At 50.0% G+C, this 26,355-nt stretch overlaps 1 protein-coding gene and 2 long non-coding RNA genes across 10 annotated transcripts in view; 2 read left to right on the top strand and 1 right to left on the bottom strand.

Annotated features, from left to right (window-relative positions):
* Positions 1-26: 26 nt before the first annotated feature.
* LOC121045428 (uncharacterized) lies at positions 27-22,692 on the top strand. Of its 3 annotated transcripts, XR_005797748.1 has the most exons (5): positions 28-344; positions 16,537-16,714; positions 17,501-17,588; positions 20,638-20,787; positions 21,036-22,692. It is a non-coding gene; the product is annotated as an uncharacterized LOC121045428 (long non-coding RNA). The 3 variants fall into 3 exon arrangements; XR_005797749.1 differs by having other exon boundaries at positions 27-344; positions 16,573-16,714; positions 20,638-22,692; XR_005797747.1 differs by having other exon boundaries at positions 30-344; positions 20,638-22,692.
* Positions 17,495-26,355, bottom strand: part of CES4A (carboxylesterase 4A) — a 13,329-nt gene continuing 4,468 nt past the window's right edge. For 2 of the 6 annotated variants that reach the window (XM_040498265.1, XM_040498260.1), the window contains 12 exons: positions 24,042-24,183; positions 23,828-23,961; positions 23,353-23,506; positions 21,759-21,863; positions 21,584-21,688; positions 21,400-21,438; positions 20,783-20,923; positions 20,171-20,251; positions 19,655-19,808; positions 18,907-19,053; positions 18,611-18,683; positions 17,495-17,646 (listed from right to left, as the gene is read on the bottom strand). In XM_040498265.1, coding sequence (XP_040354199.1) covers positions 17,505-17,646; positions 18,611-18,683; positions 18,907-19,053; positions 19,655-19,808; positions 20,171-20,251; positions 20,783-20,923; positions 21,400-21,438; positions 21,584-21,688; positions 21,759-21,863; positions 23,353-23,506; positions 23,828-23,961; positions 24,042-24,183 — 1,417 coding nt within the window. In that variant the 3' untranslated portion in view covers positions 17,495-17,504. Of the gene's footprint in view, positions 17,647-18,610; positions 18,684-18,906; positions 19,054-19,654; positions 19,809-20,170; positions 20,252-20,782; positions 20,924-21,399; positions 21,439-21,583; positions 21,737-21,758; positions 21,864-23,352; positions 23,507-23,827; positions 23,962-24,041; positions 24,184-26,355 lie in introns of all 6 variants that reach the window. The other 4 variants (XM_040498261.1, XM_040498262.1, XM_040498264.1 and 1 more) reach the window with 4 other exon arrangements.
* The window catches only part of LOC121045429 (uncharacterized), a 1,211-nt gene continuing 920 nt past the window's right edge, over positions 26,065-26,355 (top strand). The window contains exon 1 of the long non-coding RNA XR_005797750.1: positions 26,065-26,324. This is a non-coding gene — a long non-coding RNA (uncharacterized LOC121045429). The remainder of the gene's footprint in view (positions 26,325-26,355) is intronic.

Here is a 26,355-nt window from a genome sequence, read left to right as displayed (position 1 = left end):
ACCTCGCAAGCCCGCCCGTCCGCCCCGCCCCGGTCGGCCCCACCCCTCCTCCTCGTGCGCCCGCCCGCCCCAAACTCCGGCAAACAAAACGTACCATTCACAACTCTGCGACCGGAGCCGCGCATGCGCCGCCCACCCGCTTGCGGGGCGGCTGGACTGCAGCGAGCCAGAGGTGCGGCTCTCTCACCCTTGCGGGCCCGCGGTTTCCTCTGTGTAGAACTGCTCTGCGGACATCTGCCCGGACCTTGGAGAGAGGGAGCCGCTCGCGCGGTTCCTTTCTGTCGACTGTATGAAACTTTGGGGCTTCTCAGCTGCTTGGAGTGACCCCAGATTGTCACCTGAACGTGAGTGAGGAAACTTAAGTCCTTGGGGACTTTGTGTCGGAAAACCGACAGGGAGGGGTGTAGGCTGTGCCTATCAAAGATTAAAGATGGAAACAAACCAGAGAATCTCGCTGAATCCGCATCATGGTGGAAAGGTCTGAGCTGGTGGGAGTCAGGCCTTAGCTGGGATTTCACTCCACTGCTTACACAAACCTTACACAAGCACTGGATGCTAAGCCTCAGTTTGCCTATTCGCAAAATGCAGACACTCACAAGCTCTCAGTGTTGGCGTTGAGAGTCTTTATGTAGGTCTAACACATAATGAGCACCCAGTAAATTTAAGTTTCTAAAGAAGAAAAGTTGAATTATATAACCTAAGGCCAGTCCACATATTTACGCAAATGTGCAATCAAGCCCTAAAAAAGATTCGCAAGTTATAGGCAAGTTATTTAGCCCAAGCTGGAGAATCTTACATGGGATTTATGGCAGAGCCTGACTCAGAGCTGGTCCCCGATAAATTCTGATCCTTAAAATTCCAGCTAGTCAAAAATTCAGTACAGAGATGGTAAATACAGGGTGCCTGAGTGGCTCAGTCAGTTAAGCGTCTGACTCTTGATTTCTGCTCAGGTAATGATCTTAAAGTTGGTGAGTTTGGGCTTCAAGCTGTCAGCCTGGAACCTGCTTGGGATTCTCTCTCTCTCTCTCTCTCTCTCTCTCTCTCTCAAAATAAATAAAGGAAAAAAAAGATGGCAAATAGGTGCCAACTCTGATTGATAGTAGCTGGCCATATTGCAAATTTAAAACTTGCAAGAATAAGTGTTGAGGGCAATTGGCAATGTAGACCTGAATGCAGGGTGGGGCAGAATTTCCTAACCCTGTCTAGTTTAATCTCAGTTTTACAGATATGGAAGTGAGTTAGGGTAACCAACTGTCCAGCTTTTCCAGACACAATCCTGGTTTTAACAATGAAAGTTCCATGTCCTAGGAAACCACTCTGTCCCTGGCAAACAAGGATGGTAGGTCACCCTAACTGAGGTCCAGAGATTAATCAATTTCCCAAGGTCAGTAAGGGAGTTTTCAGTAGAGTGGAACCTGTAGGTTAGTGGTTTTAACAAACACACTTTCTGAATAGCAAACATAGAATCAACTCTTTCCAAGGGCATGCTTACCTGGCCCACAGCAAACCTGTGTGAACATATGAGTGTGCACAAATAGAAAGGGTATAGATACAGATGGGCCTCCATCTATCTCAGATTCTTCCCTCAAGTCTCTTTCAGTTGCAAGTGACAAAAACCCAATTCAAGTAAACTTAAAGGTACAAAGGGACCGTTTTATTTTAAGTAAATAAGTCAAAGAGAGGAATAGATAGTCTCTTTTTCTTTTCTTTTATTTTAATTTTTTTTTTAATTTTTTTCAACGTTTATTTATTTTTGGGACAGAGAGAGACAGAGCATGAACAGGGGAGGGGCAGAGAGAGAGAGAGACACAGAATCCGAAACAGGCTCCAGGCTCTGAGCCATCAGCCCAGAACCTGACGCGGGGCTCGAACTCACGGACCGCGAGATCGTGACCTGGCTGAAGTCGGACGCTTAACCGACTGCGCCACCCAGGCGCCCCTCTTTTTCTTTTCTATTTCTCCATTTCTTGTCACTGTTTAACTTTCTCATGCTCTCTTCAATGCCATTCATTTCCTGGCAAAGGATGGGAGCAGCTACTTCTCCATTTCTAAGTCATTATTTCTGGGAAGGACTTTGGCCCAGTCTGAGTCACATACTCTCCCCTCTACCAAATCACCATGTCCAGGCTGACATGATGACATTGGTCAGCTTATTACACAGGCTTTCCCATCAGGACTGTTAGAGGCCTGGAATGGGCAGCTTCAGATAGACCCTGATGAGTTGAAAGAAGGGAAGAGCAGTTTCTCCAAAAGGAAGGAATGAAAGTGCATTGTGGGCCTACTGAGCAGTTTGTATCAGCTACAGCTTGCAAAAGATGCCATTTTTTAAAATGTTTATTGTTTTGAAAGGGAAAGAAAGAGAGAGCTCGGGAGGGGCAGAGAGAGAGAGGGAGAGAGAGAACTCCAAGTGGGCTCCTCACTGTCAGTGCAGAGGCTGACTCAGGGGCTTAATCTCACAAACCATGAGATCATGACCTGAGCTGAAATCAAGAGTCAGACACTTAACCAACTGAGCCACCCAGGTGCCCCAAGGTTGCCATTTTTATTTTGCTGCCTAAAGGTTCTGGTGAAACTGGAGGGGGAGCTCCAAATCATCATAGGAAAAGTGTAGACAAAACCAGCCTTAAAACATCTGCATCTTATGTTGAGAGGTGGGTGAGGCAGCATCCACTCCAAGGCACCAAGGTAGAAGTAGAATTAAGCCACAAGAAACAGAAGCTTTCATCCATCTGCTGCCTCTGCTTTAAGTCTTTCCAGTCCAGCAAAGACCTTCGGACGCTAGGACAATGCAGCCATTGTCTAAATAAGAGGCAGACGATGACTTTGGTACCAGTCAACAGGACTGTCTGAAGGCCAGTGGTCAGGGGAGCAGAGTTTTGGGGGTCAGCCTCTACGGTAGGAAAAGAGTATATCACATGTTGCACCATTCAGCGCCATCATAGTCATTTAGGTATACTTTAGTATAAAACTTTCCATTTCTGTCTCTAAAGAATGATCCACAAGGCAGCACTCTTACTCCACAATGGGTCCAGGTAGGGCTCATAAACCTACAGCTGATCTTGGCGGAGGGTGGGAGTACAGAGCAGGACAGAGTACACAAATTGTCAGCCTCATGGGGGTAGGGAGTGATGTCTTGAGGGAAAGGGATGAGAAAGCCTGCGAGGCAGATCCAGAACAGCAGCACCACAGACAGCCTTTGGCAACTCCAGGCCACAGGATAACCCACTCGGCATTGTCTGGCATCCAACCAGCCAGGACGCCTGGGAAACAAGCCGCAGGCTGAAGGAGGCCATCTCCTCGGCTGACCTCTGTATGCCTTTTTTTCTTGTGAAAAAAATTTTCACTTATTTAAAAAAGTTACATTAAAGGAAATTAATAAAGGCAAATTTCACCCATGTGAAATTTAGGTATGTTTAACTCTGTGTTTCTGTCCAGCTCGGTATGGATTGATCCAGGCACTACCCCATGGAGATGTTTGCTAAGAACCACCTCTAATAGGATCCAACTATGGACTGTGTGTATCTGTTCTTTGCTTAGAAACACCCTTCCCACTCCCCAAACCTAGTTGAATTCTTTCTGAAGCCCTGCTGCTTGGAGTCTTCCTTTCCTGAGGATTCAGCCAGCCTAGGGCCTCTTCTTCCCTGTCTTCCTGGAGCAGCTGCTCCTATAGGACTCCCTGACCAATCGAATGGGTGGACAGAACAATGCATAGTAACACTGAGCAGGGAATGGGAACCCTCAATTGTTTGACCCAACTGCGAAGCTGTGAGCTAGGTGTTTTTATGTCCCTTATCTCAAAGTTCATTCAGAGAACCACTTTCCAAGACAAGTCTTCTTGTCCCAATCTGACAGATGAAGAAATAGAAAGTCTGAAAATATAAATAACTGACCACAGGACAATGACAAGACCTTGACCCATCAGAGATAACAAAATGGCATTGGGGTATATCATCTTCATTTACTCCTTACTATAATCCTGCAAGTTTGGTATTATTGGCTCTATTCTACAGATGAAGAAAAACTGAGGCACGGTGGGGGAGGGGGCAGAGGGGTGCTGGCAATCCCAGGTCTGTGCTCTTAACTATTCCAGCCTAAGGCATCTGCTGGTGAGATGCCAAAAGCCCTGCTTGTCTCTCTAGCTGAACTGCCAGCTCATGCAGAGTTGCGGCCAAGGCCCTTCCTCCTCAAGCACCCTGCCATGCTCCCAAAGGGTCCCCAACAGGTAGAATGAAGGAATCCTATCATGGGCCTTATGGCAGAATCAGTTCCTTGCCTGTGATCGTTTTACATTCCTGCCCCTGAGCCCAATTGTTTGTCTTTCCTTGGCTTGGAAGGTCAAGGCCTAGACATCCTTTCTCCCTAAGTCCAGCAGAAAGAATGGCTTTATCTAGGTATGGTGTCAGCAGCTCCCCACATCTGCGTCTCCTCAAAGAGAGGGTGGGGTCTTCCCACGCCCCTGAGCCTCTAGTGTATTTTTTTCTAAGGAAACAGTTTCCCTTCAGTTACTAGGGAAATATTGTGCCATCTTGAAACAAATAGGATCTGGAGTCACAAATGAGACTTGATGGGGGTGAGAGAGAAGGGAAATTAATGGTTGGCACAGTTCCTAAAGCCCCAGCTCTACCTAGCTTCTAGTCTGGGGATGGAGATGTGCCTAAGTCTGGGGTGAGGGTGTCATCTGCCTAATTGAGGCAGTTTTCTGGGCCCTAAAGAATTTTTTTTTGAGATATAATTTAAGTACACCATAAAACTCACCCCTAGGTCCTTAAGAATTTCCCCTCCCAGGAGGTTCTTCCGCTTCTTAGCTCCCCTGCCACCCTCCCCCACCAGCTCAGCCATCCCACTAGGAGAGGAAAACTGAGAGGAGTAAGTTTCCCCAGAATAGCATTTCTTCAGTGTTGGGATCAATAAACCCGTTTGCTTAAAAGGAACCAGATGATTTCATCCTTATAATTACAAGTTTGACGTTTGCAAATCTTGCCCGGGCCTAAGGAGCCTCTTTGTCATGGGAGGCGGAGGGGTTTGTCTGGGTGCCTGAGGATGGGGACCGAGCCTTGTGTACTGGGAAGAGGGCCAGGCTGGGGTCAGGAGGCCTAGCTGACCAATCTTGGAGGGCTGTTTGGGACTGCTCCCCTTCTCCTCCCCTGCTCTCCCAAGTTTCTGGCGGGTGATGGGAAACAGACGAGACTAGGGGACTAGAGAATGGCAGTGGTGAGCTCTAACCGCACCACCCCTCCCCTGAGCCCCTCCCTCAAGTCTCTCATTTGCCTATGGCAGAGAGGCAAGGACTGTCAGCCCAGCATTCATGACTCCCTTTCCTTTCCAATCCCATCTCTCATCATTTCTCCCTGTGGTATGTGGCAATCCAGCCATACTGACCTGTTACATTTCCCACATGCCTCAGTGCCTTTGCTCTTACTGTATATACCCTCTATCTAGCATGACTTCCTCCCCTTTCTCTGCTGCAATCACTCACATTTTTTCTTTGAATATAAGTTCAGGGGCCTTTGATTGTCCTCCATAGACCACTCCACAGTGTTCCTTACTCTATCATTTGGGCCATACGACGATGCATCAAGGAGATGGCCAGTACACCTAGGACATAGTAGCATCCTGGGAGGATTTGGCTCCCCACTAATTTGTATTCGTTTTACTACTGTGAAGTCTTCATATGAGTGTCTTTTGCCTCACCCTTACATTTTTTTAATTATTTAAAACTCGTGCATATTTTTTGTAGAAAACTGAGGAAATATAGGAATATAGGAAAAGAAGATAGTCTTACCACCTCAAAACAATAATTTAATTATAATTAAATATACAGTAGGGTGCCTGGGTGGCTCAGTCAGTTAAGCGTCCGACTTCAGCTCAGGTCATGATCTCACGGTTCTCAAGTTCGAGCCCTGCATCGAGCTCTGTGCTGACAGTTCAGAGCCTGGAGCCTGCTTCAGATTCTGTGTCTCCCTCTCTGCCTGTCACCTGCTCATGTTCTGTCTGTCTGTCTCTCTCTCAAAAAAAAAAATTAAAAAATTTTTTTAATAATTAAACATGCATTTAAGTATATTTTCTTTGGCCTTTCTCCAGCTATGTTTCTTCACATAACTATGCTGGTTTTTTGTTTTTTTTTTTTTTAGTTATTTATTTTGAGAGCAAGACAGGGAGCGTGAGCAGGGGAGGGGCAGAGAGAGAGGGAGAGAGAGAATCAGTGCAGAGCCCAACTCGAGCCTTGATCTCATGACGAGATCAGGACCTGAACCCTTATCAAGAGTCGGACACCTTGGAGCTCCTGGGTGGCTCAGTCGGTTGAGCTTTCAACTCCAGCTCAGGTCATGATCTCGCAGTCTGTGAGTTCGAGCCCTACTTCAGGCTCTGTGCTGACAGCTCAGAGCCTGGAGCCTGCTTCAGATTCTGTGTCTCCCTCTCTCTCTGACCCTCCTCCGTTCATGCTCTATCTCTATCTCAAAAATAAATAAACATTAAAAAAAAAAAAGAGTCAGACACCTAACGAAACCGACTGAGCCACCCAGGTGCCCTGCACGTAGTTATGATCTATGGTACAGTTTTGAATGGTCTTTATTACCTAACCTATGGCATAAGTATTTTCTCATGCAATTATATAAAACTAATGACATCCTGGCTGATCTCCTATTGTTGGGCACTTATTCAGGTTGTTTCCCATTATTTACTGTTATAAAATAGGCTTCTGTGAACATTGTGGTGCTTAAGGATTTTTCTTAATGTTTTTGATAGTGATTTTAGGGTCAATATCCAGAAGCAGAACCCCTATATCAAAAAGTATGGGTATTTTAAGATTCTTGATATTTGTTGCTAGTCAAATTTCTCTTTGGCACTGCCTCTTCTCTCTTCTTGAGTCTTAAAAATCCTTCCTTCCCCCATTTTTCTTCTCAGTGTCTCAGACACAGGAAATGCCAACCAAGAATAAACCAAGACCTGCAGATAGAGATCAATGGATCAATAAAGGAGGTTGAATAATTCAACATTCACTTCTGGCTCATTATTGACTCTTGAATCCAAATGCATCCTCTTTTACCTTCTCTCCTTTTTGCTCCATGTTGATGATGCCTTGATACCATGCACTCTTCTTGGGTTCTTTCCCAAATTTCCCAAGCTCTAAACCATCCTGACAGTCAGGGTTTCCCTGACTTGTCTTGCAAGTAGGCAGACAGAATTACTAGCCCACAGCCTCCTCATCAGACTGCCTTTCCTCTAGGAACACAAATGGAGCAATTACTAAAGCAGACAATAATTCTCTTCTTCTAGATGATACTTCTGAGTGAATAGGCAAGGAGCTCAGCTTCATACTGTTCTAGCCCTGGTTAACCTCCGCTGTCTAGCTTGCTTCTTTCCCCATTCTCAGCCAGGCAAATTCATGCTCTTTCACTAAACATGGGCTCAGAGGCCTCTGAGAACTGCTGGGAGAATGACTGCTCCACACCAATGCCTGACCTGGAGACCAGACCAAGCCTCCTCAAAGGTGCCCCACAGTTGATAGCTTCCCTAGCCCACCTGATGCTAGGAAAGCTTGCTCCTTCTGCCCCAGGGGAGCTCCCAGGATGCCTTGAAGCTTAAGTAGTGTTGGTGATTGAGATGGACACAGATGAGCCACCTAGATCCCTCTTCACTGAAGGTCTGCTACCTAGCAGCTGGGATTGCTCTCACCCCTTTCTGGGGTTCCCTGAGCTATAGAGAGCTACCTTCAAGTCTTCCTTTCTGGGCAGCTTACATCCAATGACTGGAGATGGGAGAGGTGCCTCGGTGGCTTAGTCAGTTAAGTGTCTGACTTGATTTCGGCTCAGGTCATGATCCCAGGGTCATGGGATCAAGTCCCTGGTGGGCCTCTGTGCTGACATTGTGGAGCCTGCTTAAGGTTCTCTCTCTCCCCCTCTCTCTGCCCCTTCCTTCCTCAAAATAAATAAACTTTAACAAACAAACAGCAACAACAAAAAAACAATGACTGGTGATGAGAGTATAAAGGCCCAGAAGAGCAATCCTGATGGGCCACATGAGCTCCAGGGCTCTCTGTGGAGTCACCTCAAGCTGTTGTTGGACTGCAGTGTAGCTTGACTTCTCCCTCTACCCAATTCTGCTTTTTTCCTCTCCCATCAACACATTTTGGGTTTTTTAAATAAATAAATAAGTAATTAGTTAATTATTTTTGAGAGGGGAGGGGCAGAGGGAGAGGAAGAGAGAGAATCTTTTCTTTTTTTTTTTTTAGTGTTTATTTATTTTGAGAGAGACCTAGAGAGTGTGCATGAATGAGAGTAAGTCGGAGAGGGGCAGAGAGGGAAAGAGAATTCCAAGCAGGCTCTACCCTGCCAGCACAGAGCCCGACGGGTTTTCGTGAGATCATGACCTGAGCCAACAGACTGAGCCAGGCGCCCGAGAGAGAGAATCTTAAGCAGGCTCCACACCCAGCATGGAGACTGAACTTGGGGCTCGATCTCATGGACTATGAGATCTTGACCTCAGCCAAAATCAAGGATCAGATGCCTAACCGACTGAACCACCCAGGGGCCTTGCTAGCAATACATTTAATCCCAAGGGCACTTCTTAATAAATACCTTGCAAGTGAAACTTTCTAGAGAACTTGATCTGTGACAGTGACTAAGAGTTATTTGAAAGAGAGCTTCACCCGGTGCCATCTCCCTTAGTATACTTGGATCTGGCCTGACTTGGATTCTGGCCAATAAGATGCTGTGGAGAAGTCACTTTATAAAAGTGTTTTAAGGTCTTGTTAAGTTTTATTGATTGATTGGTTTTATTTCTAACTAATCTCTACACCCAATGAGGGTCTCAAATTTATACCCCACTGGCTGAGCCAGCTTGGTACCCCTTTTTAAGTTTTATTTTTTTCATTTTTTAAAAAATGCTTATTTATTGGGGCACCTGAGTGGCTTGGTTAAGCATCTGACTTTGGCTCAGGTCATGATCTCAGGGTTTGTGGGTTTGAGCCCTGCATCGGGCTCTGTGCTGTTTGGAACCTGCTTGGGAATCTCTCTCCCTCTCTCTGCCCTTCCCCCACTCATGCTATCTCATCTCTCTCTTTCTCAAAATAAATAAAGTTTAAAAATGTTTATTTATATTTTGAAAGAGAGAGAAGAGGGAGAAGTGGGGGAGGTGAGGCAGAGAGAGAGAGAGAGAGAGAGAGAGAGAGAGAGAGAGGATCTGAAGCAGGCTCTGAGCTGCCAGCCCAGAGCCCAATGCGGGGTTTAAATTCACGAACCATGAGATCATTACCTGAGCCAAAATTGGACGCTTCACTGACTGAGCCATGCAGGTGCTTCCTTAAGTTTTCTTTTAAAAAGTCTTTTAAAAGTTGTTTGGAAGAGACATGAGCCACTTTGGGATGAGAATGGTTGTCTGTTATGACTTGAGATTTGTCATCCATCAAATATGGACACTATATAACATTGCTTTAGTAAAAGTAATTTTCTAAACACTTTCTCATTGGACTCTCCCAAGTGTCTTCAAGGTAAGGAGGGAAGGAATTAATGTCCTATTTTGCAGCTCAGAAAATTGGGATTCAGAACAAGTGGCCATCTCATTTAAGAGCATATGGCTAGATAGACCCGGAGAGAAAGATTCCAGAAGAGCAAAGGTGTCCTGAAGTTGAAGAAATTCAGTCCCTTTATTCTTTGTTAGAGCAACCTGATGTCAGAGGATTTTAGTGACTTCTCTAAGATCCCAGAGCTAGGTGGTTCCTCAATTTTTTGTTTTTGTTTTTTAATTAGAGAATGAGAGAGAGAGAGAGAGAGAGAGAGAGAGAGAGAGGGAATCTTAAGCAGACTCCATGCCAAGCACAGAGCCCAGCTTGGGTCTTGATCGCACAACCCTGGGATTGTGACCTGAGCCAAAATCAAGAGTCAGATGCTTAACCGATTGAGGCACCCAGGTGCCACCCTCAGTTTTTAAATCTATAAATTGAGGACAAAGACATCTACTTGTATCTGTCAGGACTGTTTTGGTTTCAAGTAATGGAAGCCCAATTAAAATTGGCTCACACAAAAAAGGGAAAGTATTAGCTCATTTAACTGAAAGCTCTGCATGTGTAAGTGACTTCAGGCATGGCTGGATCCAGGTATTCAAGCACTGACACCAGAAATCTGTCTGTCTGTCTATCTCTCTCAGTCTCTTGGTTCTGTTTTTCTGTTTTAGCTTCATTCACATGCTGACTTACCCTCCCCCACCCCCCAGTGGTGAGGTCTGCCCTTTCCTGATACTCCCACAAAAATCTGGGGTTGACTTTAATAGGCCATGTTTAGGTTATCTGTTAATACCTGAACTGTGGACACTGAATTGCTGTCAACAGGGCAATATAGCAGGAAAAGGAATGGATGTATTGCACAGGCAAAAACACCAGATGGTACCTTGGTTAGTGTCTGGCACAAAGTTACAAGCTCTCAAAGAATGGTGGCTATGACAATCTTAAAGGTCCCATCTGGCTCTGAAATTCTAGGATTTTTACAACTCTGTACTTTGATACAAATCCAACTATAAATATTGGCAGTCAAGGGATGCCCTGGATAACAATTTGAGTTCATTCAAGGTCCAGTCAAAATACCATAAAATGAGCTGAGAAGGGGCCTGAAAATGAAAAGGAAGCTGGCAGAGCAAGGCTGGGAGTGCATGCTCTTCTATAGCAGAGGGTAACTGCCTCTGGCTTGCCTTCTTTTGTAGTGAGCCAGGGAAGGTGGCAATGACAGAATCAGTGTGTGGCCCTGGAAGGGATTCCCTGAGGCGCTGGGGGCTGCTACGTCAAAAGATTCTGCTTCTTTTAGCGTCAAATGACTGAGAAGGACCACCTCTGGTAGCCAAAGACAGCCTTGGATGGACTGAGGGGAGTCCACTGGCCTCCAAAGACTGCCCGATGTGGATGCTTTGGTTAGGTGGTGACCAAGCAATCGCCCAGTCAGAGCCTTCTCTGAGGCACGTGTGGTGTAAGCGCATGTACAGGTGGCAAGCCCAGAGGAGGCAGGGCTGGAACTCAGGTGCCAGCCTGGCTTTCATTCACCCTGTAAACCAAGTAAGTGGTGCCCCCTGGAGGTGCATGCTGCAATAGCTCTTTTGTCTTCCATAACCTGGGCGATGTGGGAGGGAGGCCTATACCACCCAGCACAATGGGCTCCTGATTGTTTCCCTGTTTCTCACATTAGATTTCCATTACCAAGAGTTTTTTGGGTATGTTTACATCTTCACTTTTTGAAAAAATTATTCTTTTCCCAGATGTGCTGAGTATTGTAGATAAATTAGTCACCTAAAAGCCAGGCAGTCAGGATTTCTTCTGGCAGGGAGGATCAGCGAGGCCAAATGAATGTCTGAGGTCACACAGCAGAGGAAACAGTTGTATTAAAACTCAAGATCCCTGCCCACCAGTGGCCTTTTCTACCACTGAACTCCAGAATTCCATGTTTCAGAAGTAGCAAATTGATGGTAGTGCTCCTGGTGGTGCTCCTGAGAAGCCCAGCAACAAAACCAGAGTTTTAGAGTCTTGGATCTGGAGTTTCTGGAAGGCCCTGGAGGATATCAGTCCTTCCTCCAGGCCAGAAGAGCTGCTCCTTAGTTAAGAAACATGAATCAGCCACAGACGCCTCTGCCAGCTTTTGATGAATTTTTCTGCCACTGGTGCTAATTTCCTGAAAGGCTTTTCTTCCACATTCAGGCCCCCCTCAAAAGCGTTCTTACTCCCTAATGGTAGGAAATTCATAATGATCACCCAGTGGCTCCTTGTTGAGGTCACCATCATGTTCTTCACCAGTGTCTGTGGCTGAAAGAGCTGAGCTGGTTGTGGATGAGTCCTAGACCACAGTTGGAGGGGCCTGGGGTTGGAGTAGTGTCCTACCGGGATTGTTCCCAGATGCACAGATGAGAACCAGGCCCAGAGAGGCAAGTGGCTTGCCTGAGGACACACACAGAAAAATAGGCCCAGACAGGAATATCCAGCTTCCAAATTCAGCCTAAAAGAGGCATGCTGAACTCTGCTCTGTGAGACCATCTGATCTTGAGTTCTTTCGGGGTTCAAATGGGTCTTCCTCCCCTTCCATTTTGCCCCGCAGACCAATAGGCTCAAACCCAACTCCTTGCAGCCATGGAGTTACTGTGATTTTATGGAGTCAGTGGTAATAGGCTAAAGTCCTGTCTGGATTAGCTTTCCATGGAGGGAAGGGAGAGAAAAGGGGCTTCCCCAGCAACACTAGGCCTTGCTTGTGTCCCCATCCTGGACAGGACTCCCCCTTGGGACTTTTCCTGGATCCAGTAGGTAGGGGCTGAGGTCTCCCAGGCTCCTGGAGAGGAGTGATGAGTCCCCAGGCTGGGTTGGGTGGGGGAGCTCTCAGCCAGAGTTCCCCAGGGGCCATCTGGTAGGTAGAGGAGGGGAAGGGTCAGAGCTGGCCTGCTTTTGTCAAAAGCTCCTTGGAACAATAGGACATCTAGGAGTCTCTCTCAACTTCTACCTCCTCTTTCCTCATCTGTCACCAAGTCCTGTCCATCAGCTTTATGAACTTGCTTGCTCTCTTCCACGAAGGACTCACTGTCTAGTTTTGCATTGTCCTGCCCTGGTGTCCCCACTTCTATTCTCTCTTCCTTCAGTTTGTCTATACTTTGTAATCTTAGAGATCTTTCTGGAAGATAAGTCTAACCAGGACATGTCCCTCCCATGGCTCCCCAGTGCCTCAAGGTAGAGTCCATGCTCCCTCCCAGGCTTATAGGGCTGGTGTTCCAGCTCTGGGCCCTGCTTCCCCTGCCTTTCTGCATGGGCCACACATACACAGAGCTGCTAGGATGGAACAGGCTAATTCCAATCTCCAGGCCTTTGCTCCTGTTGTGCCTTCTAGCTGACGTAGCTTCCCCTCCCTCTCTGCCTCCAGACCTTCCACTCTTTCCTACTGGTCCTTTCACGTGCTCCTCCAGAAGACTTCTCTGACTCACCACCTCACCCACGTTAGGTCAGCATCTCCACCGTGCTCTCACAGCCTTTCCAGCTGACCCTTTCTATCATCCCCCTCCAAGGTCTCAGTGGCCAGACAACGGGGATGAGAAACAAATCCATGCTTACTGCCATCTTCTGAGTACCCGGGTACTTCTCTTTTCCAGCCTGAACAGCCTCAGCACCGCCCTGGCTCTGTGTCCATTTGCCTGTCTGGGTGTGTGTCCACCTGCTTCTGTTTCTTCCCTCTACCCCTTGACTTTCTTGGCGGATTGTTCCACTGTCTCTTTCATCTGCTTCTGTTTCTCTCCTCATGCTTTAATATACTTCCACCTCATTTCATGAAGGACTCAAGGTGGTGTCTTTGTCACTGCATCCCTTCCTCCCTCAATCCCCATAACCCAATTTCTCGCAGGCACTCTCTTTCCACACAGTCAATGAATTTGGTATGTGGAAGGAGAGTTCAGAAGGAGAGTTCTGACTCCTTTAGAAGAGTGATATCCTCTCACTCACAGGAAATCTGGCCCTTCGGGGCACATAGCAGGTCGCCAGCCCCTTCCTACTAAGACCAGACATGAGAGGGGTGGGGGCAGAGGGCACAGAGTAAAGGCCACCCTGAAACCCATGCCACTGTACCCAGTACTGGTCAGGGACCTCAGCACCTCTAACCCAGCCCCTTGTGGCACTGATGGGGGAAACAGCAGATCTCTTTGGTCAACCCCATTTGTGAAACTTCTTCCTGAACCCTCCCCCCAACTGCTTCCTCTCTTCTAGAAACTTCAGCCTCATGTAACATGTCTTGGGCATAGGCTTACCTTGTCCCTCAGGACAGGGCTCCAGTGTGTCCAGCTGGGCTGGGAAGGGGTCAGTTGGAGAAGGAGAAGCCTTGAAGTGGTGGCATCTGACCCCACTGCTCCTCTTTGAGCCCCTCTTTCCTTCACCTGATGCCTCTCTGGACCTCAGAGCTTCTAGTAGCTTGGGGTTCTCGCTAGGCCCCTGGAGTATCTCTCCTGGCAGCCTGTGGGCTTCTGGAAGGCAGGATTGATACCTCTTGGGTCTCCCAAAGCCCATAGGTGGCCAGTCAGGTTGTGCACCGCAGGGACCCAGGAGAGGAAGCCCATTGGCGATGAGCCTGTGGCCCTGCACTGCCCACCCAAACTCCTGCCCACCTTCCTGCCAACGGGGCACCAGCCAGCAAAGGCCTCCACGGCCACCAGCAGGAAACTGCCCTGGGGGCGGCCAGCCCAGGCGGGGCTTTGTTTGGAGAGCGAGAAGCCAGGAGGACCATGAGACCACAAGGGGCTTGGAAGAGCCCGCCCCTGCCCAGAGCGTTTGTGTCGCCTGCCTGAGACTGGGGCGGCTCGGCCTCACCGCGCCTCCTGCCGCCGGCCCGACGGACGACTACTGGCTGGCGCCTGGGCACAGGCGGTCAGGAGCGCTGGAGCCCTTACTGGGAGAGAGGCCCGGTTCCCCTCGCCCCCACCCCCAGCGGCTGCGAGTTTCAGCTCCCGGCGCCCTCGCGTCCGCCCGGGCTCTGGCCCCGCGCCAGGCGACTGATCCTTCACTGCCTTTGGCGGGAGGCGGACGGCGCGTCCCCAGAGGCTCCCAGGCCGCTGGCGCTGTCTGCCGGGCAAGGAGGGCGGCGGCAGCGCTGCGGGGGACTGCGGTCAGCGCGGGCACCACCCACACGCCGAGTCTCCCGCACTAATTGGCCCTCAGCTGCCTTGGTAGTAATTGCTGCTTCGCGGGGCGGGGGCAGGCGGGGTGTCGGAGGAGAGCAAGGGGCTCCGCTTCTGCAGCTGGGGAGTCAGGCTCAGCCTGAGCTGAGCCGTGGGGCTGGCAGGAGACGCGTGTCCACGCTGTTCCAAGAGCTGGCTTTACACCGGTGCGTCTTCTTCCTCTTGGCGGCCCTGGCACACAGCGATGAACCCAGGGAAAAGCCACTCAAGTGTCTTAGGGCCTTCACCAAGATCCAGTCAGTTCTGTGAACCGCTCCCTGCGGAGTGGAGCGCCGTGGAGCCTGGCAGGGACTTTAGGAACGCCTTTGGGTGGGCCACCGGAGACTTCAGTGCAGCCGGGAAGCGGAGGTGGAGACAGAGCAGTAGGTAGCTCTCCCCGCCTCCCTCTTCCATCAGGAAGAGGACAGGGTGGTGTGGGGCTGGAGCTGTGGGAGGCAGGGGGCCAGTCAACCATCCAGGCTGTCCACTGGAATCCCTCCATGCTCAAATTCTGAGATAAGGTCCTAGGGTTTCCCTGGGAGTCGTTTATGATCCTGGCATCTGGTGGGGCCCTGACTGTACCCTAGCTCCTCCTCAGGTTCACTCCCACTGATTTAGGAGACAGTAGCCTGGGGAGTGGGGGTAGGGAGCAGCCTCTGGGCAGGTGGCTCTTTGGAGAAGGTTCCTTCCCCAGATGTGTGAGAGTCTGAGGATGGAACTGAGGGACCCTCACAAGCAGGCCTGGACTGACCTGCAGTCAGACCTTTGGACCTCCAGGTCAGGGTATCCTGTAGGCACTGGGATGAATCAAGCCCAGCTGGTCCCTGCTGAGTTTCTGCACAGGTTACCCAGGATCGCTTTCCAGGGGGTCCCAGAGAGCATCCAGCCTCTCACTCAGGGTCCCATTGAACTGCTCTTTGGTTAACTATCCCCTGGCTAGAGGGGGGCAGGGATGTTCTGCTGGTTATGCCTCCCAGAGAGTGGAGCTGCCACATGTCCTCTGGGGCCATCCTCTCTCAGGGATTGTTCCAGGTTTGGATGGAGGTGGCAGGGTGAGTCAGACAAGGCTGTATCAAATTTCCATTCTTCCACAACTAGGTAATGACCTTGAGCAAGACCTTTTATGTCTTGTGTCCCAGTTGCCTCATCTATAATATAGGGTAATAAAATCCATGACAGGGTTGTTGTGAACATGAATCTGCTTGAAAGGGGCTTTGTCCCCCTCTTCCAACCACCCCTTTGTTTTGGGGGCTTAGATGCTGGAGGAATGAGTGCCCCTGACCCCACAGGTCTGCAGCTTCTAGTTGCCTCAGAGACAACTCAGGAACCCTTAGGAATAGAGTCTAATCAACATTGTAGTTTGGGACATAAAACCTATGGGATGCTACACTATTGTTCGTAGCAGCATTATTCACAATAGCCAAAAGGTAGAAACAACCCAAATGTCCATCAACAAATAAATGGATAAACAAAATATGTTATTTACATACAATGGAATATTATTCAGTTTAAAAAGGTATGAAATTCTGATACATGCTACAATATGGATGAATTTTGAAGACATTATGCTAAGGGAAATAAGCCAGACACAAAAGGACAAATATTGTATGACTCCACTTCTATGAGGTACCTGAGATAGTCAAATTCATAGGGTGGAAAGTAGAATAGTGGGTACCAGTGTTTGGAAATGAGGGGAAATAGGCAGTTAATTAAGGGATGCAGGGTTTCAGTTTGGGATGATGAAAAAGTTCTGGAGATGTATGGTGTGATGGTTACATAACAACATGAATGTACTTAATGCTATTAAACTGGACATTTAAATATGGTTGAAATGGTAAATATTATGTTATGTATATTTTACCACCAAAAAACCAACAGCAAACTAAACTGAACCAAAAAAACCCTATGGGACAGGCTGCGGTATGCCCAGGTCGAGTTGCAGGAGAGGCCAGAGTGAGGAGTCTGGATGTAGCACCAAGACCTACACCAATGGACAAGCGAGGATGGAGTATGGATATCCTGAGGTCCCTTCTGAGATAATGAAGAAAAAAGCCAGGTATATTGCAATCCAGGCAACTTTGCCACAGCTCCCTTTGTCTGAATGTAGCACAGCAGGCTGGGCCCAACAAGAGGCAGGCAGCAACACACCCTCTCTCTGATGGCTCAAATCAAGATGTCCTCTGCTTCACTCAAGCATTTTACAGATGGAGAAATTCAGGTCAATTCAACATGTTTTTATTGAGGACCATCCCTGTGTCCAGGCTTTGGAGGGGTTTCATGGGAGGTGAGTATGCAAGGAGGAGAAGACCCTAAGCTATCAAAGCTTCACCCCACATAACAAATAATCTGACCAAGGCCTCAGGCCAATGTAATGTGAACAGGCACAAGGCTGAGCAGGATGAAAGGTCAATGACAAGCTGGGTGCAATGGTAAGGGCAGTGGCAGTCTGGGTGGATTTCCCCAAAGAAATCTAAACAAAGGGTTCAAGTAGACTTTGAAGGGTGGGAGGATTTGGAGAAGGAAGAGTTGGGTTTGTCCTGAGGCTGGGTGGCTGGGCACAATGGAGCAGTAATAGAACCTGGCCTAACCTGCTAGAATCAGTGAGACAGGGGGGCATCATGGGATGTCAGGCTGAAGAGTGTAGTGCAGAGCCCCAAACAACTGGCTTAGGCTCTAGCTCTGGCCTGGAGATAGTAGGGAGTCTCTGCAGGTCCTACATTGGGGAAGGCAGGACGCTTGTCCCAGATGTGTCCATGGCCAGTCTCCCCAAAGCTTAGGTGGTGGGGAAATACCTTAGACGCCCTCCTGCACAGCTCCTCTCAAAAGTGCCTCTGCTTTTCAGGTCCTTAATGCTGGTATAGTCTCATCCAAAAGGCCATCTTCTCCTCCTTGAGCTTCACACCCACCCTCGTGATGAAATCCAACTGCAGGTACTTCTCCTCCTCGTTATAGCGTGGCCAGTAAGGCAGCTTCCCACCATTGGGGTTTCTGCCCAGAAGGAAGAAGGAGAGAGGGTTGTTCATGCTCGTCTTCACCCTGCCTCCTTCTCTTACCCTGCCCTTATTCACCTTCCCTCTGGAAGTTGGAGTCCAAGAATTCCTTAACAGGGATGATATTTAGATCTTTAAGAAATAATAGAAGAGTGTGTGGTGGCAAAAGGAAACAGGCAGAGGGAAGAGTATGTGCAAAGGGTTGGAGGTATGAAAGACCAGGGCTTTTGGAGGAAGCACAAGTATAAGTTTACAGAAAAACATGGGCTGTGTCAAGAGGATGGCTGTGGATAGAAGATGACCCAGTAAAGATTTTGAAAATTTTCATGCCAACGGGCTAAGGGGTGGGGACTTTGGGGGCAGAGGGAAGCCAGGAAGAGTTTTAAACAGGTGAGTGACTTGGTCAGATAGTATTTCAGAAAGATCTTTTGAGTATCATAAGAGGGGTGGAGAGAAAGGATAGAGAATGTGGAGATGGGAAACCAGTCACAAGGCTAGCCAAAGCTCAGCCCAGATGTCACCTCTGCCAGGAAGCCACTCCTGCCCATCTGAGCTCGGTCAGACACCTCCTCTGTGCTCTCATAGTACCTTCTTCCCCAGTACAGCAACTTAATGTTTTCATTATAACATTAACAAGCTGCTGAAGGATGTGGGCCATGTTTGCAAGATTCTTGAATTCCAGCTCCCAGTATAGGGCTGGGTGAAAAACAGTGCATGATGAATGACTTGGGTTGAAAGCTTGAGTGAATGAAGAGTGTAGTCATGGGACAGAGAGGGACACATCCTAGGGACATTTAGGACCTGGTCACTGGCTAGGAAAAGGTGAGGGAGAAGGTGCAGTTTGCTTAGGCTAATCATGTATTTCCTATGGGACACACAGGGACAAATACCTGAAGCAGCTGGCCAATGGGTCTAGCGTTGGGCAGGAAGACTGCCCAGATGTGTTGGGGGACCAGACTCACCCTGTACGGGCAAAGTTGGCCCAGTATTTCATCATCTGGAGGCTCAGTGCTTTCTCCTCAACCGTGGAATGGCCTGGGGTCAGAATAAGATGTGACATTTGGAACAGAGCATGGGGTGGTAACATCCCACCCTTCTCCTTCCACTATTTCTTCCATACTGGGAGGCTTTCATTTCCAGGAACATTCTAGATTAGGAACTGCCTAGACCCTTAGGGTCAGCCAATGGAGAGGTGAGTCCGGATACAAAGGTGGGGAGACTAGACACCCAGTGAGGGTGTCAGGTGGGGCTGTAGCACCTTTGGAGAAGGGATTCCCAAAGATGAAGTGGATCTCATCCCCGTGGTCTGCCCCATCAGTGCAGGGCTTGATGATGATGCTGGTGGGAGTGTGGTGCTCAAACTCATACAGGAAGACAGGGAAGCCAGCATCTAGGAATAGGGAAACTGAGGAGGGCTGCAGGAAAAGTCCTGGGCTGGGATTCTCATCCACCCCACACATCCCACCCACCTGCATCAAGCAGGGAAAAGTGCTTGGGCTCCAGAATCTCAGGAGCAGATTTGAGTCCTGTCTACACTACTCATCAGTCCCATGTCCTGGGGCAAGTCACTCACTCAACAGTCTCTGAGCTGCAATTCCTCATCTGCAGATGGGGATTGTAGCAGGATCACAGACCCTTCCTGTTCCTTCTCTGAACAGTTCTTCTCTTGGGCATTTAAGGTTCTTTGGTGTCTGTGCTCTCCAGCCCCACCTTTGAACTCTCACCCATGTGTTCTCCAAGCCCCATTCAGCCTGGACAGGATCTCCAATGTGCCCCCTCAGCCTGTCCTCCCAGCCAGGAAGCCTTCCCTGACCACCCTAGGCTATGTCCTCTGGGCTGGACTCTGCCCTGCCCTCCTTCTCCCTTTCTCTCTCAGTTGACAGCCCACTGCTTTTTCTATGCCATCTTGGAATCCTATACCAGCCCAGAGGTGCAAGAAGGTGGTTGAGCAGTTGGTAAGCAGCATCAGTAGACAGAGTGTGGCCACTCTTGGGGACCCCACATACCTCTGTGGTGGTGGGCAGCCTGTAGTGTGGAGTACACAAAGATCGCATCCCCAGCTAGGTCCATTAAACGGTTTCTTAACATTTTCCAGTCACGGTCATCAATGTCACCCAGGTACTCCTCTATCACCAGTGGTAACTGCTCTTTGGTGATATTCTGGGTGGGGAATTCATACCCACCCTGAGGCCTGGGGTGCCAGCTGAGCAGAAATGCGCACACTAGTGACATACACTCAGCATCCTCAGGAGTTTTTGGTCTGGGAGAGTGGGGGAGAGAGGGGAACTTCTGGGAAGATCTTTGCTGATTCTTACCCCTGTGTTTAGACTGCATGAGAACTGCCTGCCATGACCCTGAGGCCAGTGCGGTGGCGGGGGTGGGGGGGGTGGGGGGGGTGGGGGGGGTGAGGGGAACCTGCTCACCAGCAGCCATCTGATCCCATACCAAACTCCAAGCCCCACCAAAAGGGGAGTTAGCTTTGTCCAACCAAACTGAGCACCCCTAACAGCATGGCTCCTCACCAACAGGGTACTGGTTCTCCAGAGCAGCTTGGTGATGATTCCTTTTCTCATTATGAACTGGTTTAGTGAGATCTTCATGATCTGCCCACAATATAAGGACCCAGGTGTGAGTTAGGCCCAAACATCAGGAGGGATTCCAGCCAGAGCTACACCAGGCTCCAAGGCTCTCACCCATCTAAGTGGTGAGTTCTCAGAGCACACAGCCCGGAAAGGGCCCATGACTATTTCCTGCCCTCCTGTTCTCAACCTGTCCATCACTACCACCCAGGTCAGAGCTGAAGTGGGGACTGGGGACAACTATCCTGACCTAGGAGCAGTTGTGGGGGTGGGGATAGGGGGCAGGATTTGCAGCTGCCTGGAGGCTAAACAGTGGATAGGATGATACATCCAAACTATGATCTGAAGATTTGGGGTCCTCAAACCTCCAAGAGGCCAATACTTCTCTTCCTCCCATCATTTCTGGCCAGCGCTTACTGCTCCGGGACTGCAGGATGTACCCAAGCACTTGGACATCCCCAGAAGAGCCAATGGGATCTGATCTCATGCACAGTACTACCCAAGAGGAATCCTCTGCTACTCCCGCTGGGGTGGGCACCCCTCCTATTGACTTACAAAAGGTAAGAGCCAACTGAACTCCAGGTTGTTGACACCCAGAAGATAGGGCACAGGTGCAACTTGCCCCTGGCTCAGGAGCACTGCTGGGTCATCTGGGAACACCACACCATCCACCACCGGGCTCATGAACCACACAACCTACAAGGCAAGGGGCATTTCCAAATAGTCCTCCCACATATCCTCCCAGGATCCCTGTAGCCTAGGGTTCCCAGCTCAGCAGGTCCCCATCCAGAGATTTCTTTATCCATAGGCCCTTTGGGAAAAGCTGGGCTTCAGTGACCCCTTGGAGGGCAGGAGATGCTCACCCCCAGGTATCTACTTTCCTCACCTCTTGACAATCTTTGCTAAATGTCACCTTCTGAATGAAGCTTTCTTTGTCCCTCCTATTTAAAATTCTATGCCTTACTTACCCTGCTCCATTTGTCACTATTCACTTTCCTTCTAAAGAGGTAAATGAGTTATTTATGTATAGTGATTACTGCCTGTCTCCACTGGAACATCAGTCCTACTCGGGAAGGAATCTTGGTCTGAACAGTTCACTTAGTATCCTGAATGCCTGGCACATAGGAGGAGGTGTTCAATAAATACTGTATCACAGAATAGGGCCTGCTCACCTCCTGAGGGTCTTTCTGGGAGTTCAGGTGGAAGAATCCCTGTAGGGGAGAGGAGGAAACTAGAGTTAAAGAAAGTCTCCCCACTGTGCTCCTTAGACAGGGTCCCTGGGGGCAGCCGGGTATCAGGTCAGGTAGGTGGCTTACAGGTGGCCAGGTGAAGGAGCTAGAAGGAAGTTTTACCTACCATCTTCTTAGATACATGCATCACCTCAGCCCCTGATCGTGCCCTCAGGCAGTCTACCAGAATCCGTGTGCTGTTGTAGGTACAGCCTGCCAGGCGGGCAACTGTCTGTGGAGAAGAGGTGTTCAGGCCCATCCTGCCCCTTCTTGCTGAGTCCTGGGGGAGAGGAGACACCCACCTTGGCCACCTTCAGCGGGTCAGGAGTGATGAAGGCTCTGAGTGCTGCGGTGCCGCTCTGGGAAATGGCCCGATGAAAGAGACCGCGGGCTAGGGGTGACATCATCTGCAGGGGTGGGGAGTGTGGTACCCATGAGAGGCACAAGTAGAAGTCATTTGGGCAGTTTTGGGTGCCTTTCTGGCCAGGGCTGGGCAGCGTGAAGGGGCCCAAAGAGTGCAGGCAGCTTGGGAGGGAGTCAAGAGTCCTGGGTTGGAGTCCTGGACCTACAGCCGGTGCCTTCATGCCTGTGGGCCCCCCTATCCTGGCCCCTGCAATGGGCCCCAGCAGTTCCAGAGGGGATCTGAGCTTGTGGGAAGGGTTCTGCTGGTGTAGGAAAGAGACTCTCTATGCTTCTGGGTTAGAAATGGGGGGGGGGGGTGTTGGTTCCTATGGCCCCTTTAACCTGTATTGACAGTTCTTAACTTTCTTTGCTGCCCAAGTTGGAAGAGCAACTATAACTGGGACCCCTCATCTTGTCTCTTGGACACTTCAGACTTCATGTGCCCCAAACTTGTTCTAGCTGGTTCCCATCTGAGTGGCATCCCTCACACTACACCATCCATCCAGCCCCAGGGGCCTTTCCTATCATCTCTGCTCACCCCTCCACCCAGCTGCCCTAGTCCTGTCCATCTGGCTTCCTGCATCCCTCTTCAGCTACCTTCTACTTTCCAGTCTTCTTGCTTCTGTTTCAGAGGCAGGCCTCATCCTCTCTTCTAAGATATACCCCACCTCCACTCCCAGATGGCCTCCAGGCCTCTCCTCCTGCTTCTTCCTAACTCAGTTCCAGCACACTGAGCCATCTCTCTAAATGCACTTCTGGCTGTGTCACTTCTCTGCTTCAAATCTTTCCCTGTTCTCCAATGTATTTTGAATGAAGCTGCTTAACCTTTCTGGACTTCAATTTATCCATCTGCACAATGGAGAAAACTTCTCTTTTGGTAGAACTGTAGAAAGAGGATGTTTCTATTTCTGGATTGTTGAGGGAATTGAATGAATATACATACAGTGCTTGGAAGAGTGTTTGACACACAGAAAGTGCTTGAGCGTTTGAGTATTATTACTGTGGCGGGTAAAGCCCTGTGTTATGTGGTCCCAGCTCACCTCCCTAACCTGTGTCCCACAGGGTGTACCTGACCTTACACCTACACTCCAGGCGCACTCCAGGTCAGTGGTCGCCCGAGTCTCCAACCCAGGCCCCTGACTCCCAGGCTTGGTCTGTGGCCCCAGCCTTGCCCATAAGGCGGATGATGCATTCTGTTCAGGGGATAGAGCTCTGGGGGTAGGTAGGGAGGCAGGAGGTGCTGGGTTATCTTTTTGGCCCACCACGGATTGGTTGAGTATCCCTACTCTCAGCGTTGCCCGCTCTGCTGGCTTGGTTTTCTTATCAGTGCTACCCCTGGATGGAGTAGTACCCTTTGCAGGGGTGAGGGCAAGTCTGTGCACCGGCATGTACCTGTACACACAAATCTGCATAGGTGTGTGTGCAGTGGAGGATGCACTCATGGGAACCCGGGGACCTGCGTCTGTGCTGGGTCTGACCTGGCGCTGCACTTACCAGTCCCGAAATACACATGGCCCCCGAAGACTGGCCAAACAGGGTCACGCAGCGTGGGTCTCCGCCGAAGGCTGCGATGTTCTCTTGTACCCAGCGCAAAGCAGCCACCTGGTCCAGCAGCGCCCAGTTCCCGCGGGCCTGGCTGTCGCCCGTGCTGGACGCGCGGGGCTTATAATCAGGGTCCGGAGCCCCCCGACCGTCTGGTTACTCAGGGCTCCATCCTGGTTCTGCCTGGCCCCACCTCACCCTGCCTGGTCCCTTAGGCACCAGGTCTTGCGACCACACCTCTTTCCCTAGTGTTAGATCCCCCTCTGGCGGCACTTGGGAGTGACCGCCCTCTCCAGAAGAAATTAGGCCCCTCCCCTGCACGCACCTCTTGTAACCACGCCCCCACACCCCCTCCTCTATCCTTCCGCCCAAGTCCCTGGGAAGCCGGACCCCTGATTCCCCCGCTCCGGCCCCCGGCCCCGCCCACCTCAGGAAACCCAGGACGCCAAGCCTGTGCTGCAGAAGCACGAGCACCACTTTCTCGCGAGAGGCCAGCTGCGTGCCATCGTACGTGGAAGCGGAGCCCACGAGGAAGGCACCACCTGGGAACCAGACCATCACCTGGACATGGAAAGCGGAGGCCTGAGCTGGGCGGTGGGGTGCCTGAGTGGGATGGTGCGTGGAAGAGGATGAATACTCACCGGCAACGGAGCGTCCCCACGCGCGCGCACTGGAGCATACACGTTCAGGTACAGACAGTCCTCACTGAAGCGCAGCCACTTGTACTGTTTCCGCGTGTTGAAGTACATGGAGGTGATCTGTCCCCAGGACTCCTGAAGGCACCTGCGGTCACGATGTGAGTTTGGGCCCAACGTGGTGGCCAAAGAAGGGAGAATGGTTGCAAACCCAGGTTCCGCAATTGAGGAAATAGAACCAAAAGCAAAATTTAGGATGCGCGCGCGTGCGTGTGTGTATCTGTGTCCGAATAGCCTCCACTAGCATTAGGGTCCAGGGTGAGTGCAGCGCCAGGTCAGACCCAGGGCAAGATCCACCCCTCTGTCTTGCCCCCGGTCCCAGGAATCTGCCTGGGGAGAGGTTCCATGCTTCTGTTGGAGACCCTTTTGGTGCTGTCAAGCCAGAAACCTGGGTGTCCTGGGATTTCATGCCCCCGTCCTTCAGGCTCTTTTCTGTCTCCCAAACAGCTCTTAAATAGGCCTTCTCCATCCCAGAGATGCTGCCTTGTAAAGGCCATTACCTACACTGGCCAGGACACTGCCCCAGCCTCTTTGACATCGCTTCCAACTCATCCTCCACACCCTGACCGGAGGGATTGACAGAAAACAAAAACCTATTTCACTTCCCTCCTTAAAACCTTCCTGGGCCCCCCTGCGCTCAGGATAAGGTCCAGATTCACCCATACTGACGCAGGCCCTCTCCATCTAGTCTTCCTGGCACTCTTTGCTCTAGATGCCCACGGACCCTTCCTTGTCTCCCATCTCTAAGCCCTTTTGCTTATGTCCCTTCTGCTTAATGTTTTCTCTGCCTGGCAAACTCCTGCTTATGTTTAAGGCTCAGCTAAAGTGGCGCCCCCTCTGCTGGGCACTTCCTGTCTGTGCTTCCCAAAGTTCTATCCACGCTGATTATAGTGCTGGGTTAGAGTTGTTTCGATTGGTTTGGTTGTTATTCTCCCCAAGCAACCATGCACTCCCTAGGGGCAGGGATGGATGTGGATTTGTCTGAGTCCTGGCACTCAGCCCAGTGCCTTGTACCATGTGAACATTTGGTGTACTTGTGGAGCTTGGGCTGTTGGGCCACCTCATCCTTTCTCCCTGCTGTCCCAGCCTGGAGTGTGGCTATTGCCAATAGTTGGGGCTGGGCCCATCTGACTGGCTGCAGGAAAGCCTGTCTATTCTACTCCTTTCTCCACTTGTTCCCTTGCTGCTCTGGCCTGAAGCTAGTCATTATCCAAACTGGCCACTAGTCTTCTTGTCTCCTTAACTACCATCCCACAGTCTGTTGTAAGCCATCCACAAATTCTTCTACCTGTCACTCTGTGTTCCAAACAGCTATTGTCTGACAGCTCATGGCCAACGTTCCAACAACTGACACCTGGACTTCTATGCAATGGGCACCCCAATCTCTAAACCCCTGATCCTCGGGGCTCTAATAATGGTCATCCCCTGTTCTGTCACCTGATCCATGGGATTCCACATAACAATCACAGAAGGTTCAGATGTCTTGGTTTCTCTCACTGGTGGTCAGTGTTCTAACAACTAACACCCCAGTGTTCTACTAATAGCCATTCATGTTCTAACAGTGGATGCCCTGTTCTCAAAGGTTAGACACCCTGGGTGGTGGTTGTAGTTTTTAGATATCAACTGACACCCAGGTTCTCACAGTAGACATTTTTCTAAACCCAGTGCTGTATCCAACTGATTGTTAATGATTGCCACAGAATATTCTGGTTAGTGGGTTACTCAATGATCTGAATAAATAATAAATACACTTGTTCTGGGTAAATTGCCAAGCCTAGTGCTTCAAAGGGCAGTCATTATCTCAACATGCTCATGTGACTCAGGATTTGAGCCCTGTTAGAGGTTGCATTAAGATTCTGGGACTTTGGGGTGCTTGGGTGACTCGGTTGGGTTCAGGTCATGATCTCAGGGTCATGGGATTGAGCCCTGCATGGGGCTCTGTGCTCTCTGCATGTGGAGCCTGCTTAAGATTCTCTCTCTCCCTCTGCCCCTCCCTTGCTCAAGCACTCGTACGTGCGCGCGCGCGCTCTCTCTCTCTCTCTCTCTCTCTCTGTCTGAAAAAGAAAAAATTCTGGGACATTAAAACTGAAACTGAGCCTGTGACTCCCTATCTTGGAGCTCCGTCTGCAGGGAAGGGCTGATGGTGTCATGTGGGCTTGTTCTGGGGCTCAAGCCCCAAGTGAGAGGGAAGAGCTCAGGGTTCACTGGGTATGGTGTGTGTGTGTGTGTGTGTGTGTGTGTGTGTGTGTGTGTGTGTGTG

Source organism: Herpailurus yagouaroundi, unplaced genomic scaffold (assembly GCF_014898765.1).
Source record: "Herpailurus yagouaroundi ecotype Mexico unplaced genomic scaffold, PumYag 190, whole genome shotgun sequence".
Lineage (NCBI taxonomy): Eukaryota > Metazoa > Chordata > Mammalia > Carnivora > Felidae > Herpailurus > Herpailurus yagouaroundi.
Note: the sequence above shows the minus strand (reverse complement) of the source record. Positions and strands in the feature narration are given on the sequence as shown.